The sequence below is a fragment of the Scaptodrosophila lebanonensis genome, unplaced genomic scaffold (genome assembly GCF_003285725.1).
Source record: "Scaptodrosophila lebanonensis strain 11010-0011.00,11010-0021.00 unplaced genomic scaffold, SlebRS2 tig00000001-arrow-pilon, whole genome shotgun sequence".
Lineage (NCBI taxonomy): Eukaryota > Metazoa > Arthropoda > Insecta > Diptera > Drosophilidae > Scaptodrosophila > Scaptodrosophila lebanonensis.
Window position 1 is genome coordinate 28,986,126 of NW_022060529.1, and position 19,979 is coordinate 29,006,104.

The 19,979-nt window shown below is 36.7% G+C and overlaps 1 protein-coding gene across 1 annotated transcript; it reads left to right on the forward strand.

Annotated features, from left to right (window-relative positions):
• Window positions 1-15,126: 15,126 nt before the first annotated feature.
• Window positions 15,127-16,365, forward strand: LOC115634332. Its single transcript, XM_030531992.1, has 2 exons — window positions 15,127-15,873; window positions 15,925-16,365. The coding sequence occupies exons 1-2, from the start codon at window positions 15,127-15,129 to the stop codon at window positions 16,363-16,365; spliced, it is 1,188 nt and encodes a 395-aa protein (XP_030387852.1).
• Window positions 16,366-19,979: the final 3,614 nt, after the last annotated feature.

Sequence of the window (19,979 nt, forward strand, 5' to 3'; positions counted from 1 at the left end):
CCACAAAAAAGTAATTAAATTAATTAATTAATTTAATTTAATTAAATAACTAAATTAATTTTATTAATTAACTAAATTAAATATAAAATATTCCATGCATGCATACATACATTTACATCAGAATCGTGCCTTATGCGTATTTGTGTACTTGTACATATGTATGTATGTGTGCATTGGGCCTGATTATATGGCTATAACTTTATTTCCGATCATTCTATCATAATGAAACTTGGTATATGGATATATAATCACTAACCTAATGCGACTACCAAATTTTAGTTCAAAATTATTATTATTATTCAAAATTACGGGAGTTATAGAAAATCATTAATAGGGGGGGAGTGGGGGGGTGGATCAGCAAAAATGAACAAACTCGTCCTTTCTCGGGCTCAGGAGAATATGTATACCAAGTTTAGTTATTCTAGCTCTTATACTTTCGGAGATCCTTGCGTTCATACAGACAGACAGACGGACAGACAGACGGACAGACAGACAGACGGACAGACAGACGGACATGGCTATATCGACTCGGCTTGTCACGCTGATCAAGAATATATATACTTTGTGGGGTCTACCAAGCCTCCTTCTGTGTGTTCCATGTGCACTCGCACAAAACTAATATACCCTTGTACCCTTTGGGTACAGGGTATAAATATATATACTTTATGGGGTCAGAGATGCTTCCTTCTGCATGTTACATACTTTGCACAAACCTAATATACCCTTTTTACCCTACGGGTACAGGGTACAAAAATCTCGAAGACCTATGATGACTTGTATTATTTCTTCTTCACCAATGGGAGCACGTGCAGCGATCTCTTGCATTTGCAAAATGTATCCAAGAACTGACATCTTCTGGGGTATGAACATAGTTGTCTTTAAAAGATTTAAAACATCCAATACTGAGAACGGTTGACTGAATGTTTGAAGAAAGTGTGTTTTTTAAAGTCAAAATAATTTGTTGACTGATCAATGCGCAATAATATTTCCGCTTCACAATTTGGCTTCATAAGTCGTCGAACGGATTTGTGTTTAAAAAGCGCTTCTTGCTTCGCAGAGCAAGGTACAATTTGTATATATGAATAATTATGCGTCTGCTGCGGATGACTGCGCTGCCTGCGCCTGCTGCTTGACCAAACAATACGGTTGTCTCTTTTTTACTCACACGAACATCACTCCAATTAAATGTGTCTGCACACACAACAATATCAATTGTTTTAACACTTATCAAATCGCAGGCGCTTTTTGTTTGGGGCAATCCCACTTCTGAAGTTGTTATACCTCCAATAAATGATGAATGCGGGCGTTTAATTTAATTAATAGTTTATTTAATGAAAGAATATAAACTTACGTGTTGCTCTTGCTTGAATGAATAATTAGTGATCATACTTCTTACATTGATAACTTAATTACATTGGGGTGGACTAACATCGATACCCATATGATTAATACAACACACGAAAGAACTACCAATGACACGCATTGCCAACATAAAACTTAGACTTTCGCATTTAGATGAAAATAATAGCCAAGTAATCGAAGAAATAGTTCACGAATGTCCAGGTCTCACTTTCGTTACTCAAGTTTATTCAAAACCCTACACTTATGCTATGGTCTTAAAAGAAGAAATAGACAGCCAAATAAAGGAATTATTAGATAACGGCATTATTCGTCCGTCAAGGTCACCTTATTGATTACAGGAAGTTGAACGATAGATAGATGCCAGAAATAAATAGTATCTTATCTTAGCGAAAACAAGTTATTTACCACTATCGATTTAAAAAGTGATTTCCATCAAATAGCACTAAAAGATTTTGATATTGAAAAGACAGCCTTTTCAATATAAACAAAATAACGGGAAATTCGAGTTTTTAAGACTCCCATTCAGGCTGCGAAATGCGATTGCGATTTTCCAGAGAACACTAGACGGCATATTGAGGGACCACGTAGGCAAACGATGCTATGTTTACATAGATGATATCATATATTTGGAAAAACAAAAGAGGAACATTTCAAGAACTTGCGTTTAGTCTTCGAGACACTCGAAAATGCAAATCTCAAAGTCCAATTGGATAAATGCGAATTTATGAAAGATAATTTAGAATTTTTTGGATTTACTATTAATAAAGATGGATTAATGACCAGCCCAAAAAAAGGGAATGCAATAGTTAATTTCCTCAAATCAAAAACATGATCTTCGTTACTTTTTGGGAATGTCAGGATATTACCGTAGATTTATTAGAGGATATGCAGAAATAGCAAAGCCATTAACTTCACTTCTTAGAGGAGAAGCTGGTAGGGTCTCAAAAGCAGTCTCAAAACGAACATTCATAAACCTAGATGCAAAGCAGACAGAAGCCTTTAAACAAATTAAGAAATGTCTTATTTCCGAAGATGTTGTATTACATTATCCCAGATTTAATAAACCTTTTGAATTAACCACAGATGCATCAAATTACGAATTAGGTGCTGTGCTTTCACAGGGCGGCAGAGCAATTACATTCCTATCAAGAACACTGAGCTTTAAAGAAGAAAACTACGCAACCAATGAGAGGGAAATGTTAGCGATCATTTGGTCACTTCGAGAATTACGTTGTTTCCTCTACGGTGTTAGTAAGCATAACATTTTTACAGACCATCAGCCATTAACATTCGCGCTTAGCAATAAGAATACGAACGCAATTGAAAAGATGGAAGGCACAATTGGTAGAGTATAATTATGAATTTATCATAAACCAGGAAACACAAATTTGGTGGCCGATCTTTTATCCAGACTACCACAAGGCCAAATCAATTCTTTAACTCCGATTGTACATAGTAGTAAAAGTTCATCCGAACATTTGATTCATTTAAAAATCCAATATTCTTACAGATAGGTGACGAATCTTCATACAAATTTCAAATTATATTTCCAACCTACCACAGGCTTACCATTATTGAAAAGGATTACACAGAGGATCAGCTTAAGGAATTATTAAAACGTTATCTAAATCCATCACTTATTAATTGTGTTGAGAATACACATTTACTTCTACCAAATATCTATCTGGCCACTGTGGCGTTGTCGCAGTGTGTTGTTGCCAGATTGTGTAAATTATGTACGAAGGCAAAAGCAACAATGATAAATGTGTTAACCGTTAACTCTCCACGTATTCCCTTTTACTTATGTATAGTTTTCTCTTGTTGCATAGAGTCGTATTTGGTTACTCAATGTGAATAGACCGGCAAGCTGTGCGCAATTAAGAAATAATTAAAAGAAGTTTAATTGAACATTTCAAAACATAAAATAAAGTCTTTTATTTGTGAGATCCTCAGTGTGAATTTTAACAGGTTATAGATTCAATTTACGAGCGCAAAAGCTTGGCATCTCAACTTTCCGTTCGAAAGCAATTGCTATCTTTGAAATTGAAAAGTGGTACACCTTTAATCAATCATTTTAATATTTTTGACGATCTTATTACTGAATTAATTTCATCGGGTGCAAATATTGAGGAGGTGGACAAAGTGAGTCACTTATTGTTGACACTGTCTCCTTGCTATGATGGGGTTATTACTGCTATCGAAACATTGTCCGAAGGAAATATAACTTTGACATTTGTCAAAAATCGACTACTTGATCAAGAGATCAAATTAAGAAATGCAAGTAAAGACACAAGCGCAAAAATATTACATGCAGTGAGCAGTAATGGGCATAATAAAAATAGAGAAATTATGACCTTGAATAAAAACAACAAAATATTTCATACAAACAAATATAAAGCAAAATATAATATAAAGTGTCATTTCTGTGGTAAAAAGGGACACATTAAAAAAGATTGTTTTAAATTTAAAAAGAGTCTACAGAATACTGATAAAGAGAAGGAAAAGCAGGCCCAAACAGTTGTAGTTGCTCCGGAACGAGGTTTTGCTTTTATGATTAGACAGGTAGTGAGTAATGCCGAAGTAGGTGGTGTGTCTTTTATTTTGGACTCTGGAGCATCAGACCATATTATAAATAATAAGAATCTATTTGTTGATCACATCGATCTGGATTCACCTATTGGGATTGCAGTAGCAAAGTGTGGAGAGTATGTTCATGCTACAGCAAAAGGCATAGTTAAGCTCTGCAGCAGTTCCCAGGTGAATGTCACCCTAGAGGATGTTTTATACTGCAATCAAATTCCTCATAACTTGCTTTCGGTAAAAAGGATGCAAGATTCTGGTATAACTATCGAGTTCCACCCAGAAGGAGTGAAAGCCACAAAAGATGGACAAGTTATTCTAGAAGGTATATGTGAGTATAATGTACCAATTGTTAAATTTAAGTTATGTCATAATGCATACTTAACTAATAAAACAAATAAAAAAGAGTATCAATTGTGGCATGAAAGGTTGGGGCATATTAGCAAAGGAAAATTTTTAGAGATTAAGCGTAACAGTATGTTTGAAGATATTCACCTTTTAAAGGAAATTGAGTTTAATGATGACATTTGTGAAGCATGCATAAATGGAAAGCAGTGTAGACTTCCATTTGAAAAATTTAAAAATAAAGAGTACATTAAAAGGCCATTGTTTATTATTATTATTATTATTATTGTGTTACATATCTCTTGACCTACAAGTCCGATGTATTTTCTACTTTTAAAGATTTTGTAGCAAAAAGTGAGGCCCATTTTAATTTGAAAATTGTCAACCTCTATATAGATAATGGAAGGGAATATTTGTCGAATGAGATGCGGCAGTTTTGTGTAGATAAAGGAATAAGCTATCATTTGACAGTACCACATACCCCACAGTTAAATGGCGTTTCTGAGCGCATGATAAGAACAATAACAGAGAAAGCTCGCGCCATGATAAGCGGAGCACATCTAAATAAAAAGTTTTGGGGCGAAGCTGTACTGACAGCAAGTTATTTGCTAAATAGAAGCCCAAGTAATGCGTTACGAGGGAAAGCCCCATATGAGATGTGGCACAACCGAAAACCAAATTTAAAATATTTAAAGGTGTTTGGTTCAATAGTATACGTACATCAAAAATCTAGGAAAAGAAAGTTTGATGACAAATCGTCTAAAGCTATCCTTGTAGGTTATGAACCAAATGGTTTTTTAAATGGTGAATTGAAAGAGGAAATTTATATGATAATTCCTGAAGGTTTATCACAAGGGAGGAATAAAGTCTGTAAATTAAATAAAGCTATCTATGGACTTAAGCAAGCAGCGAGATGCTGGTTTGAAATTTTTGAGAAAGCACTGAAAGAAATAGGTTTTGTAAGTTCAGAAGTAGACCGTTGCATATACATCATTGATAAAGGTGATGTTCTGAAAAATATCTATGTATTGTTATACGTAGATGATTTAGTCATAGCAACGAAAAGTCTTGAGACAATGTCAAAATTGAAGTCATATTTAATGAGCAAATTTAGAATGACTGACTTGATGGAAATACGATATTTCATTGGAATTAAAATAGACAGAAAAGGAGATAGATTAACCCTTAGTCAGTCTGCTTATATAAATAATGTTTTAGAGAGATTTCATTTGCATGAATGCAAGCCAGTTAGTACGCCTCTTCCAAATAAGCTCGATTATGAAGCCTTGAATTCTGAGGAGAAATGTGACTCTCCTTGTCGAAATTTGATCGGTTGCATAATGTATATTATGTTATGTACACGTCCTGATTTATGTACATCAGTGTGCATTTTGAGTAGATATACCAACAGAAATAACAAAGAACTATGGCAATGCCTGAAAAGAGTTCTTAGATACCTAAAAGGTACAGTCAACTTGAAATTAACGTATGTTAAATGTTCAAATTTTAAAAATATTATTGTTGGATATGCTGACTCTGATTGGGCAGGAAGTGAAGGTGACAGGAAAAGTACTACTGGATATATATTTAAAATGTTTGAGTGTAATCTAATTTGCTGGAATTGTAGGAAACAGAACTCAGTGGCAGCCTCTTCTACAGAAGCAGAGTATATGGCTTTATTTGAATCAGTTAGAGAAGCTTTATGGCTGAAATCATTAATGCAAGGAATAAAGTTTCAAATAAACGAACCAATTAAAATTTTTGAGGATAATCAAGGATGTATAAGTATAGCTAATAACCCAACATGCCACAAACGATCAAAACATATTGATATCAAATACCATTTCTCCAGAGAACAAATAACAAATAAATCAATTGTTGTTGAGTATATTCCCACAGACAACCAGCTGGCTGATATGATGACGAAACCCCTGCCTGCAGTTAGATTCCTGAGCTTAAGAGGTCAGATGGGTCTTACTGATGACGACTAAATTGATGAAGCGAATTTTATATTAAATTCACGACTTTTCGTTTATATTTTTTTGTAAAGAATTAATTGAATGTTTTATTTTTTTAATGGTCTGATTGGGTTTTTCTGGGTTTTCCCCAATCCTAGCAACAAATGTTGGACCATAGAATTGTATCTCCCCAGAATGCATTAGCTTGCCGAATAAGTTTGAAATGTAATCAATTTAATTATTGAATAATTTTTATTTAGTTTTAATTTTTTTTTGTTGTTGTTTAATCATTGTTTCTTTTGAGGAGGTGTGTTGAGAATACACATTTACTTCTACCAAATATCTATCTGGCCACTGTGGCGTTGTCGCAGTGTGTTGTTGCCAGATTGTGTAAATTATGTACGAAGGCAAAAGCAACAATGATAAATGTGTTAACCGTTAACTCTCCACGTATTCCCTTTTACTTATGTATAGTTTTCTCTTGTTGCATAGAGTCGTATTTGGTTACTCAATGTGAATAGACCGGCAAGCTGTGCGCAATTAAGAAATAATTAAAAGAAGTTTAACTGAACATTTCAAAACATAAAATAAAGTCTTTTATTTGTGAGATCCTCAGTGTGAATTTTAACAAATTGTATTAAAACACAAGAGCCAATCATGCTAAAAATTCAGAATACTTATCCAATTCATTTTGCAGCCTATAAAGTTAGGTTTAGTCAAATTGTGGTTAACGATATTACAAATGAACAAGAACAACAAAATATTATTATAAAACAAGTAAAAAAGCTAAAGTCGGGTGTCCCGACTTTGAAATACTCTGTACATATGCTTAGAATAATTATAGAAATAAAAAAAAAATTAAGAAAACAAGATAGAACGCTACAGTCGAGCAAGCCCAACAGTAAAATAGCCTGTACACTCCACAAAAAAGAAAAATTAAAAAAAAAAATTAAATTATTAAAAAAAATGAATTAATTAATTAATTAATTAAATTAAATTATAATACATGTTTATGTTCAGTTTTAACAGCATACATTTACATCACGTACCTATGCGTGTTTGTATGCAGCACAAAGTTGAACCAAAGCAGCAACAACAACAACAGCTGCGGGCAGCGCTGCCGACAGAGCTGCAGGCAGCGCATGAGCAGCGCATGAGCAGCGATTTTACTTATGGCTATAACTTTCTTCAGAATTGACCTATCATGATGACACATTAGTACTAACTGGATGTACCTACCAAAATTGATTTCAAAATTCCGAGAATTACGGAAGTTATAAGTAAAAACACGAATTGCGGGGGAGTGGGGGGGTGCATCGAAAACAAACTCAAACTCGTACTTTCTCGGTCTTAGGAGAATATGGAAACCAAGTTTGGTTATTCTAGCTCTTATACTTTCTGAGATCCTTGCGTTCATACGGACAGACAGACGGACAGACGGACGGACGGACAAGGCTATATCCACTCGGCTTCTCATCCTGATCAAGAATATATATACTTTGTGGGGAATGCCACGCCTCCTTCTGTGTGTTACATACATGCGCACAAAACTAGTATAGCCTTTCACCCTTTGGGTACAGGCTATAATTAAAAAAAAAAAATTTGATCGATGTCACCTCTTTCGGTATTCGAACTCACGTAAAGGGGGTATAATTGCACATTTACATACCAATCGCGTCTATGTGAGTGTATGTATGTATGTCTATGCGCGTGCAAGCATGTTCGCAGTCAACCAAAGCACCAGCATCAACAACAGCCGCGGGCTGCGGGTGGGCAGCGCTGGAGCAGCAAATATATTTATGGCTTTAACTTCTTATTAAATCGGTTTATCATAATGAAACTGGCATACGGACACATAATAACTAACTGGGGGATTTTGCAAAATTTTAGTTCGAAATTCCAAGAATTACGGGAGTTAGAGAAAATCGCGATTTGCATGGGAGAGGGAGGAGGGAGGGAAATTCCAAAAAACACATTTTCTGCGTATTCACATAAGGCATCTTGGACTTTAAATTTGATATTCCTAGGTCTTATAGTCTCCGAGATATAGGCGATTATACGAACGGCGTTACGGAAAAACCCCCATAGGGGGGGAACAGGGGGGGGAAAATCAAAAAAAAAAAAAAAAAACTCGTATAGCGTACACACATAAGGCATCTTTGTGCAAAATTTGGTGTCTCTATTTCTTATAGTCTCTGAGATCCAGAAGTTGTTACGGACGGATAGACAGAAAGACAGGACTAGATCGACTCGTCTTGTCACGCTGATATATATACTTTGTTGGGTCTGCCACGTTTCCTTCTGCCTGTTACATTTTTCAGCTCCCGCAAACCTAATATACTCTTGTACATTTCATGTACAGAGTATAAAAACGAGGTAATACAATATGCACCTGGTGAAAACATTTTTGTTAGGCAAATTAATAGAATAGGGACTAAGATGTATAAGCGTTTCAAAGAAGAAATAGTAAAAGAAAACAAACATACAACATTTACTACACAGTCGGGGAAGGTTGTCCATAAAAACCATATAAGAAATTAACAGATTACTCTTTTTTTTATTGCCACCAGGTTTATTATACACTGCAATGCCACATATGAAATTTTGGACTATACCAAGGCCGAGGTAGCAATTATCGAACTCGGCGATAGCAAACTTCAATCAGGAAATTTTAAAATTCTTCACCACATTAACATTACCGAGTATTAATTAACTACAGACCAAATACAAAACGATTTGCTCAATAATATCTCTGGAACAAACCCACTTTTCCCCTTCATTCAAAAACAAATAGAATTAATAAAATTCCAAATCAACAAATTAACTTCCCACTCCATAAGAAAAAGGGAAAAAAATGAAATCGGATCCGTATGGAAATGGATTGCTGGTAATTCAGACCATGAGGCTTTCGAAATAATAACTACTTGAAATAAATTAAATGATGTCATAAGAAATAATAACAATCAAGTGGTTATAAATAAGGATATTATACAAAGAACCAACAAGAGAGAACGCTACAGTCGATGAAGCCCGACAGTGTAATACCCTGTACCCAGACAAACTTCCGTCACTGAGTTATATGCGCCCATAGCAGCAGCAAAAAGAGGAAGGGCGTAGTACCGAAGTAAAGTTGTTTCGCTAATAACTTTTCTTAGAACCATCCGATTTAGATGAAATTTAAAACAAAAGTGAATAATTATATAGAAATTATGTGTGCAAAATTTGGTTAGAGTAGCTATTCAAATGTGGACGGTAATAATTCTGTAGCGGGGGAAGGGGGGGGAAAATTCCAAAAAATAAAATAAACTCGTCCTTTCTCGGACATAGGAGAATCTGGATACCAACTTTGGTTATTCTAGCTTTTATAGTTTATGAGATCCTTGCGTCCATCCAGGCGGACGGACAGACAGACAGATGGACGGACATGTCTAGATCGAGTTCTCTCGTCATGCTGATTCAGAATATATATACTTTATGGGGTCGGACATGCTTCCTTCTGCATGTTACATACTTTGCACAAACCTAATTTACCCTATTTACCCTACGGGTACAGGGTATAAAAACATTCCGTTTAATAATAAAGAAGAAGCTCTAAATTTTGCTGATATAAGAATCGCATTTAATGGCGAAAAATTAATTTACATTATCGATATTCCAAAATGAAATAATTAAATTTTTAAACAATTACTTATCAAACCATTAAAAAAGGTGGGAAATATAATAAAGATAAAAGACGAAAATGTCATTGAATGTACCAAGAACGAGCGCTACAGTCGAGCAAGCCCGACAGTGAAATACCCTGTACCCATACAAACTTCCGTCACTGAGTTATATGCGCCCATAGCAGAAGCAAAAAGAGGAAGAAGAGCGAACTTGTTGCTACAGTTTGGGGGGGTTGTACTGTAGAGAATTTGTTTCGCTAATAACTTTTCTTAGAATTAACCGATTTACCAACTTTGGTTATTCTAGCTTTTATAGTTTCTGAGATCCTGATCCTGATGAGGCATCTGGGACTAAAATTTGGTGTCCCTAGGTCTTATAGTCTCCGAGATATAGGCGTTTATACAAATGGAAAATCGGAAAAACCCCCCAATTGCAACTAAGAGATACCGGTATTCTCCTTCTGAACAATTTTAGTGGTAAGATTTCAAGTAATAATGAATCCCAAGCAATTAAAGGATCTTTCATAATGAAATTTAATAATTGTACATTAGATATAGGAAATCAGTTTTTTTCATCATTCGAAATCTCTAGCTACAAGCCACTACCAGCTATGATTCAAGATGTGCGGACAGAGCACACAATCGTGGGGAAACCAAACAACCTTCCAAGCAAAGTGCAGTGCTCAAAGAGGACCAACACGACAGAAACTCTTTCGGAATGCAGTACGAAAAAACACCGAAGCACCCATGATCTCCCCGGATTTTAATTTATCGACCGGGACGTTCGAGATCAGGGAGGAGTTAAACACCTTATTTACCCAAACAGCCAAAATTGGGTAGCAAATTTTCGCATTGACCGACGCACGTGGAAAACCAACGTGCTGGGAAATGCTGTCATAAAGTGTTGCGTATTCAGTTCGGTACATACGGGGTCAACACGCTAGCAAGCCAGCTACCGTGGAATCTCAACCTCAGCAGTCTACATTCATATAATCGAGTAGTCAGCGGAACCGATATCGACTATTGGTTCCCAAGAAAGGCAAGATGCGTACTCAGAGATTCTCGGTGCAAGGTCGACGCCAACATCGACGCATCATCGTTGGAACAGAGATTTCGTTAGGGTTTAGCTTAGATATTAAGACCAGTTTGTAATAAACTCGACTATAAGCACATGGTGCTGTTATAAATATTTTTTATATAAAATCAACAAATAATTGATTAATTTATATTCTTGATCAGCATGACATGACGAGTCAATCTATGTCTGTCTGTCCGTCCGTCCGTATGAATACCTGGATCTCAGAGACTATAAGAGATAGAGACACCAAATTTTGCATTTTTTTTTTTATTTCCCCCCCCCCCCCCCCACTTCCCCCATGGGGCTTTTCCCGATTTTCCATTCGTATAATCGCCTATATCTCCCAGATGCGTTATGTGAATACACAGAAAATGTGTATTTTGGAATTTACCTCCCTCTGTCTGTCTGTATGAACGCAAGAATCTCCGAAAGTATAAGAGCTAGAATAACCAAACTTGGTATACAGATTCTCCTGAGCCCGAGAAAGGACGAGTTTGTTCATTTTTTCTGATCCAATTTTGTAGTCACATTAGGTTAGTGATTATATATCCGTATACCAAGTTTCATTATGATAGAATGATTGGAAAAAAAAGTTATAGCCATATAACCAGGCGCAATGCACACATACATACATATGTACAAGTACACAAACACGCTAAGGCACGATTCTGATGTAAATGTAAATGTATGTATGCATGCATGGAATATTTTATATTTAATTTAGTTAATTAATTTAATTTAATTAATTAATTTAATTTCTTTTTTGTGGGGTGGTGCAGGGTATTTAAGAGTTGAGCCTGCTCGACTTTAGCATTCCTTTCTTGTTTTTTTCAATTTGCTTTATTTTTTTAATTTCTATAATTATTCTAAACAAATGTAAAGAGTATTTCAAAGTCGAAACACCCGACTTTAGCTTTTTTACTTCTTTTTTTAAAACTTCACAATATTTTGATTAAAATGAACATCAATGTTCGTATAATAGTAAGCTTTTTATTTTCATATCAGACGAAATATACCCAAACCCATTAAGTTTGCCGTAATATTCGAATAAAACGCACGCACGCTAAACGCACTTAGCGCACTATATGCCGTTAAAGCTGTATAAAAACATATGTCTCCGCTTATATATGTATGTATTAAATAATTTTAATTTATTTAAATTAATTTTTATACCCTGTACCCAAAGGGTAACAGACAAAGGGTAACAGACACAGACACAAATAGACGCGCATAAACATACATACACTCACATAAACGCAATTGCTTTGTATATGTGCAATTAAGGTAAGAAACGTAAAATCGATCCAATTTTTTTAAATTTTTTTTTTTTCTATAATTATTGTAAACATATGTACAGAGTATTTCAAAGTCGGGACACCCGACTATAGCTTTTTTACTTGTTTCTGATGCATCTGATGAACTAAAATATGGTAGTCACACCCAGTTAGTTATTATATATCCGTATACCAAGTTTCATCATGATAGGTCAATTATGAAGAATGTTATGGTTCAACTTTGTGCTGCATACATACACGTATATAAACACGCAGAGACACGATTCTGAAGTAAATTTGTTATTTGAATGTGTTGAATATTTTATTTTTAATTTAATTAATTAAAAAACAAGAGAGAACGCTACAGTCGAGCAAGCCCGACAGTGTAATACCCTGTACCCAGGTAAACTTCCGTCACTGAGTTATATGCGCCCATAGCAGCAGCAAAAAGAGGAAAAAGAAGAGCGAACTTGTTGCTGCAGTTTGGGGAGGTTGTACTGGCGAGAATTTGTTTCGCTAATAACTTTTCTTAGAATTGACCGAATTGAATAAAATTTTGAACAACAGTAGACAATTATATATAATTGTGTGTGTTTGGTTTAGGTAGCATTTGAAATGTGGACGCTATTGACGAAATTCTGTAGCGGGGGAAGGGGGGGGTAATTCCAAAAAATAAAATAAACTCGTCCTTTCTCGGACCTAGGAGAATCTGGATGCCAACTTTGGTTATTCTAGCTTTTATAGTTTCTGAGATCCTCGCGTTCATCCAGACGGACGGACAGACGGACGGACGGACGGACATGTCTAGATCGATTTCTCTCGTCATGCTGATTCAGAATATATATACTTTATGGGGTCGGAGATGCTTCCTTCTGTATGTTACATACTTTGCACAAACCTAATATACCCTTTTTACCCTACGGGTACAGGGTATAATAATATATATATTTTTAATTTTCCTTTTTTTGTGGAGAGTACAGGGTATTTTACTGTCGGGCTTGCTCGACTGTAGCGATCTATCTTGTTTATTTTTTAATTAATTGTTAAAATATTTTTTAAAATTGTTTTTTTTTTTTGTGGGAGTGGGTACAGGGTATTTTACTGTCGAACTGGCTCGACTGTAGCGTTCTCTCTTGTTCCAATAATATTTAATTATTAGTGAAGCAGCTTATACATGTATTTAAGAAAATCCGATGTATGACTGAATGCGACACGCTATAAGCTCTTTGCACGGGCTCACTATTGACAAACACTCGAGCGGAATGCAGAACTCACCTGTATTTGTCAGATTTAGTTGGACATAATCTCCTAACTACCCTTTCACACATAAGCACAAACGCGCACACGTGTCAACAAACACGCAAAGAGTTGCACCCCCCGCCGGCATGTTTGCAAAATTCATGGTCAATCAATATTGATTTCACGTTTTGTTTTTCGTTTTTCTTGCAGTTCCGATAATTGTCGTGGTTAGTGCTGGTGGCACACCGCTGACTACACATTAGAGATGGGCATGGGCCGGCTATATTCGGCCCGACACGACACGGTCAAGAAATTAACTTTTGGAAACACTCACGCGCACTCACGACGAAAATATTATTAAACACGGCCCAACACAAAGCTTTTATAACCATTAAATGTAAAAACGAAAAATATATCCATAGTTTGCACTTCGAATTTGTATTAAAGAATATGTACTCATCTATATTTGAGCTAAGAAGCCGAATTCGTAGCTTATTGAAAATTGCTCCAGAAGTGAAAAAAACTCGTTCACTTGTTTGAAAAACTGTCAGGGATATTGACAATATGTCTTGATATTTGCCTTAGCAATTCCATTTTTACACTCTGTACATGAAATGTATAAGAGTATAGTATATTAGGTTTGCGCGAGCTGAAAAATGTAACAGGCAGAAGGAGGCGTGGCAGACCCCACAAAGTATAGCTTGATGAGCATGACAAGACGAGTCGATTTAGCCCTGTCTGTCCGTCTGTCCGTCCGTATGATCACCTAGATCTCAGAAACTATAAGAGATAGAGACACCAAATTTTGCACAAAGATGCCTTATGTGTGTATTCTATACGAGTTTGTTTTATTTTTTTGATTCCCCCCCCCCCCCACTTCCCCCCTATAGGGGTTTTCCCGATTTTGAATTTGTATAATCGCCTACATCTCGGAGACTATAAGACCTAGGAACACCAAATTTTAGTCCAAGATGCCTTGTGTGAATACGCAGAAAATGTATATTTTGGAATTTCCCTCCCTCCCCCCTCTCCCATGCAAATCGTAACTCTCGTAATTCTTGGAATTTCGAACTTAAATTTGGAAATACCCCCAGTTGGTTATTATGTGTCCGTATGCCATGTTTCACTATGATAGACCGATTTAACAAGAAGTTATAGCCATAAATATATTTGCTGCTGCAGCGATGCTCAAGCGCTGCCCGCGGCTGTTGTTGATGTTGCTGTTTAGTTGACTGCTAACATGTTTACACAGACACGAATAGATGCGCATAGGCATACATACACTCACACAGACGCAATTGCTATGTAATACCGAGAAAGGTAAAATCGATCAAATTTTTTTTTTTTTAATTTTCTTAATTTTTTTTATTTTCTATAATTATTGTAAACATATGTACACAGTATTTCAAAGTCGGGACACCAGACTTTAGCTTTTTTACTTCTTTTTTATTACTAGAGTTGTTCATTTTTTTTCGTGTTATATTCGTGTTTGCTCGTGCGGTATTGTCTTGTTTTGTGGCACGAAGTGCCACGACCGAAAACACGGCCCGTGCCCAACTCTACTACACATATAAATAGCGCCAGGCTAATAAAATGGCTAACAGTTTCATATGACACTTAGCTGTAAAATGGCTGTACACAGAATTTTGTTTTCGCCATTCAGTGCGGATATTCCACACGCATTCCTCTGCAACGACTCGAAGTCTATGCGTTACTGCGGACCCTACATTGAGACCGCGCTGAATTTTGCACGCGTTTACCGTTACCAACTGCAGCTGGAGCAACTAGAGGACTTGCCCAACAAGTTAATGTTGCAGCAACAGATTGTCGATGGACATTATAACCTTTCGCTACATGGCGTCATTATACGGCCAAGTGAGAACGTATCGCAGCTTCAGTCAAAAGATGTGCAGTACAGTTACCCGATCGAATTATTGCACAACTGTGTGATGGTCCCTCTTGCTCCGGAGTTGCCCAAGTGGAAGTATGTAGTGTGGCCTTTGGGCCGCTATATCTGGACAACTCTATTCGTGAGCATATTCTATGTAGGTCTGCTCATGCGCTACGTCCACTGGCATGAGCCACGCAGTGTGACACGGTCGTTCTCTAGAAATCTATTGTACAGCATGGCCATCTTAATGTACAGCTCCAACATGAATCTGCGGCTGATGCACGGCTCTATACGCATGCTTGTCTTCTATATGCAGCTCTTTTTGCTGGGCTTCATTCTGTCTAACTACCATATCAGCCACTTGACTGCGTACGATATGAAGCCGGTTTTTCTACCGCCGATTAACTCGTGGGCGGATTTAATTGCCTCTGGCCTGCGCATTATCATCCCCTCCACGTTGCTCGAAGAGCTTCGCTTGTTGCCCGTGGTTAACATCACGCCACTAGAGCCACAGTTCGAGCCACGTGTTTGACAGGAATATCAGGAGCTGATGCATCAGCCTTCGCGTTCCTATTCTTATGTCGTTACCCAGGACACTTGGGAGTTTTTAAACCGACAACAGCAAGTGCTCATCCAGCCGCGTTTTCACATGTCCAAGGTATGCTTTGGTGGTCTCCTAAATGCATTGCCCATGCGTCAAAACGTAAGCTTTTCTTTCGCTCTCGACCGCTTCCTTCTAAACGTGAAGCAGGCGGGTCTGTGGAACTATTGGAAGGAGATAGCCTTTCGCAATGCATGTCGCGTGGGTCTTGCTAAGATTTTTCTCGACACCTATCCAGTAGAGCCTTTGAACTTGAAGTTCTTTTACACGGCTTGGATTGTTTTAGTTGTTGGCTTAAGTGTTAGCTCATTGGCATTGTGCATAGAGCACTGCATATGCAGGTGCCGAGAAAGAAGGTTGCAAATGACATTATGAGTATACTAATATATTTATGCCCTGTACCCGTAGGGTAAAAAGGGTATATTAGGTTTGTGCAAAGTATGTAACATGCAGAAGGAAGCATCTCCGACCCCATAAAGTATATATATTCTGAATCAGCATGACGAGAGAAATCGATCTAGACCTGTCCGTCCGTCTGTCCGTCTGGATGAACGCGAGGATCTCAGAAACTATAAAAGCTAGAATAACCAAAGTTGTCATCCAGATTCTCCTAGGTCCGAGTAAGGACGAGTAGTGGTATTTTCCCCCCCTTCCCCCGCTACAGAATTTCGTCAATAGCGTCCACATTTCAAATGCTACCTAAACCAAACTTTGCACACATAATTTATATATAATTGTCTACTGTTGCTCATTCATTGTTGTTCATTGTTTTATTCAATTCGGTCAATTCTAAGAAAAGTTATTAGCAAAACAAATTCTCGCCAGTACAACCCCCCCAAACTGCAGCAACAAGTTCGCTCTTCTTCTTCCTCTTTTTGCTGCTGCTATGGGCGCATATAACTCAGTGACGAAAGTTTACCTGGGTACAGGGTATTACACTGTCGGGCTTGCTCGACTGTAGCGTTCTCTCTTGTTTTATACTCTGTACATGAAATGTACAAGAGTATATTAGGTTTGCGGGAGCTGAAAATGTAACAGGCAGAAGGAGGCGTGGCAGACCCCACAAAGTATTTATATTCTTGATCAGCATGCCAAGACGAGTCGATCTAGCCCTGTCTGTCCACACAATAACTGCAGAAATCTATAAAATTAAAAATTAATCGCAGTGTTCTGTACAAAAAATAAAATTTAGCTCTTATAAATATAAATGTATCATATACGTACGTGTACTAGAGTAAATTCCAGAATCTTTGCGTTGCGCACGAGAATTGTTTCGCACTGTTTTGAATACCATTAATACCAAATAGAATAATTTATATTACTGTAGTGTGCTTAGTGCTGGTGCTTTTGCTATTGCAAATCTTTAGAAAAAATTTTACACATTCGCTATTATGGCGCACTATTTCACCTTAAAATGGAACTGATTTGGATTTGTTGAAGTTTTTCTGTTGATCAATTGCATAAAAATATAATTAATCATATGCAAAATATATATATGATTTTCAAAATATTTTAGTGAAATCGTTGTTGAAAGGAAGTATACAAATAATAAATAAATAATAAAGGAAATGCTTACAAGAAATCAAGCATAATATCGAAATAATGCGGCTTTCTTACTGAATATAATAAAAATGCGCAGAACATATCCGCCATGTAGACTGTACAAAATGTATTACATACCGTTCAATCGAGACTCTCCCATAGTTGAGCGTAGCCATGTCTTTAACTCTTCTTAAAGTACTGAAAGATCTTTCAATTGTTGCTGTCGTACAAGGCAGGGACATAGCAATACTCAGAGCGGTTTTAATACTAGGGAAAAACAGTTCAGTTTCTTTCCACACTTCGCAAAGCTCTAGTTCTGACATATTAATTCCTTTTTTTCTTTCCACAACTTGTACCATAGCTCGGCCTCTTGGTCAAACTCAACCAAATTATAAAACTGTTTAAAACAGTCTGCTTTTAATTTAAACTTTTCAACATTAAGCTTAAGCATATTGGAGCAAAAGTACAGAGAACGCAGGATTTTTTTCTTCACACAATCTATTTTTTAAAGCTGTGCAAAGCGAGTCAACATACGGGATATAAATTGACCTTTTCCAATATTCTGAGGGTTTTGACGAAGAATGATTTTGTCTCTGGTTCTGTCGTGCAACTAATCTTGGTATAGTTATATTTGCACCAATTTGGCTTGCAATTTTATCTGCAATATGTAAAATATTTTCTATTCTTTTATCATCATTTTCGCGATGTTCTAAAACAAGATCTGTTATAGTTTTTATGTGTTCCGCACACTGCAATAAGTCCAAACTTTTGGATTGTAAATCATTTGGAACCGGCGCTATCAGAGATGAAGATTCAGCTATAATCATGGAGCATATTAAAAGCGTTTTTACACCTCCAATTTTACCAGCCATAGTGGAACATCCATCATAGCCCTGACCAACAAATTTTGACTGATCCAGTCCTTTCTTTTTTATAAATTCATCAATTACTGAAGCTATTGCTTTCGCATCCATCGCATGCAGCTCATAAAACCCGCCAAATTCTTCGCGTATAGCTACTTGATTTATATCAAAGAACCGAATCCCAATGGATAGTTGCTCTTTCCCAGAAATGTCTGCACTCTCATCGGCTAGAATGCTGTATGAGTATGCTTTTTATACCCTGTACCCAAAGGGTACAAGGGTATATTAGTTTTGTGCGAGTGTACATGGAACACACAGAAGGAGGCGTGGTAGACCCCACAAAGTATATATATTCTTGATCAGCATGACCAGCCGAGTCGATATAGCCATGTCCGTCTGTCTGTCCGTCTGTCTGTCCGTCTGTCTGTCTGTATGAACGCAAGGATCTCAGAAGGTATAAGAGCTAGAATAACCAAACTTGGTATACAGGTTCTCTTGAGCCCGAGAAAGGACGAGTTTGTTCATTTTTTCCCGATGCGCCCCCCCCCCCACTCCCCCCCTATTCAAGATTTGCTTTAACTCCCGTAATTCTTGGAATTTTAAACTAAAATTGGGTAGACACATCCAGTTAGTAATTATATATCCGTATACCAAGTTTCATTATGATAGGTTGATCAGAAAGAAAGTTATAGCCATATACCCATGCCCAAAGCACACATACATACATATGTACAAGTACAAAAACACGCATATACACGATTCTGATGTAAATGTATGTATGCATGTATGGAATATTTTATATTTAATTTAATTAATTAAATTTAATTCTCTAATATAATGCAATCCGAAAATGTATAAGTACTCACCAGCATTATCAGTAGGTTGGCCTGTACCACGAAGTGGTAGGTCGTGAGTACCGCAAAAAATAACTACTTTTATAATGGAGGTTAGAATCTTTCGATTTTGTTCCATTATTTTTTTGTGACCTGAATTTAACATTATGTCCACTGATGTATCATTTAGAAATGCATTTGCATCCATTGCCGCTCCAATATGGCATTGGGTCAATGGATGACTTTTTCACATTTCATATGCATATTGCATATGATTATACCGGGTGAATGGTTTTCTTACGAGAGATCCCAGAACCCCTTTATAATTTTTTGGGGGAAAAAGTACGCAGTACAAGCATAGAGCACCTTTAACTTTTTTGGAATATACCAACCACGGTGGCAACAATTTTCTATTTGGAGATACTGCATCTGCCTCAAAATCATAACTGTGGGGTGGCACCCAACAATTTCGTAACATATCTATTTTCTGCGTTTTCGAAATCATCGCAGAATGACCGATCCAATTGCCGAGATCATTTGAATGATAAATTACATCTCTGGTAGGCTCACCTAAGTTTTATTGTCTTGGTTTGGCGCCATCTGTTACTGTATCGGTTGTTATCTTACGTTTTTTATTTTTCCCACTTCCCGTGTCTATTAAACAAAGTTATGCCTATTAATACCTTTATATATCTATATATATAAAACAGTTTGTCCTGACTGACTGACTGACTGATTGGTGATCAACGCA

Bases quoted from the DNA above. Each gene is read 5' to 3' on its own strand.
- LOC115634332 (XM_030531992.1), top strand. From the start codon at position 15,127: ATGGCTGTACACAGAATTTTGTTTTCGCCATTCAGTGCGGATATTCCA. The intron at 15,874-15,924 runs GTGGTTAACATC...CGTGTTTGACAG, and splicing joins AAGAGCTTCGCTTGTTGCCC to GAATATCAGGAGCTGATGCA.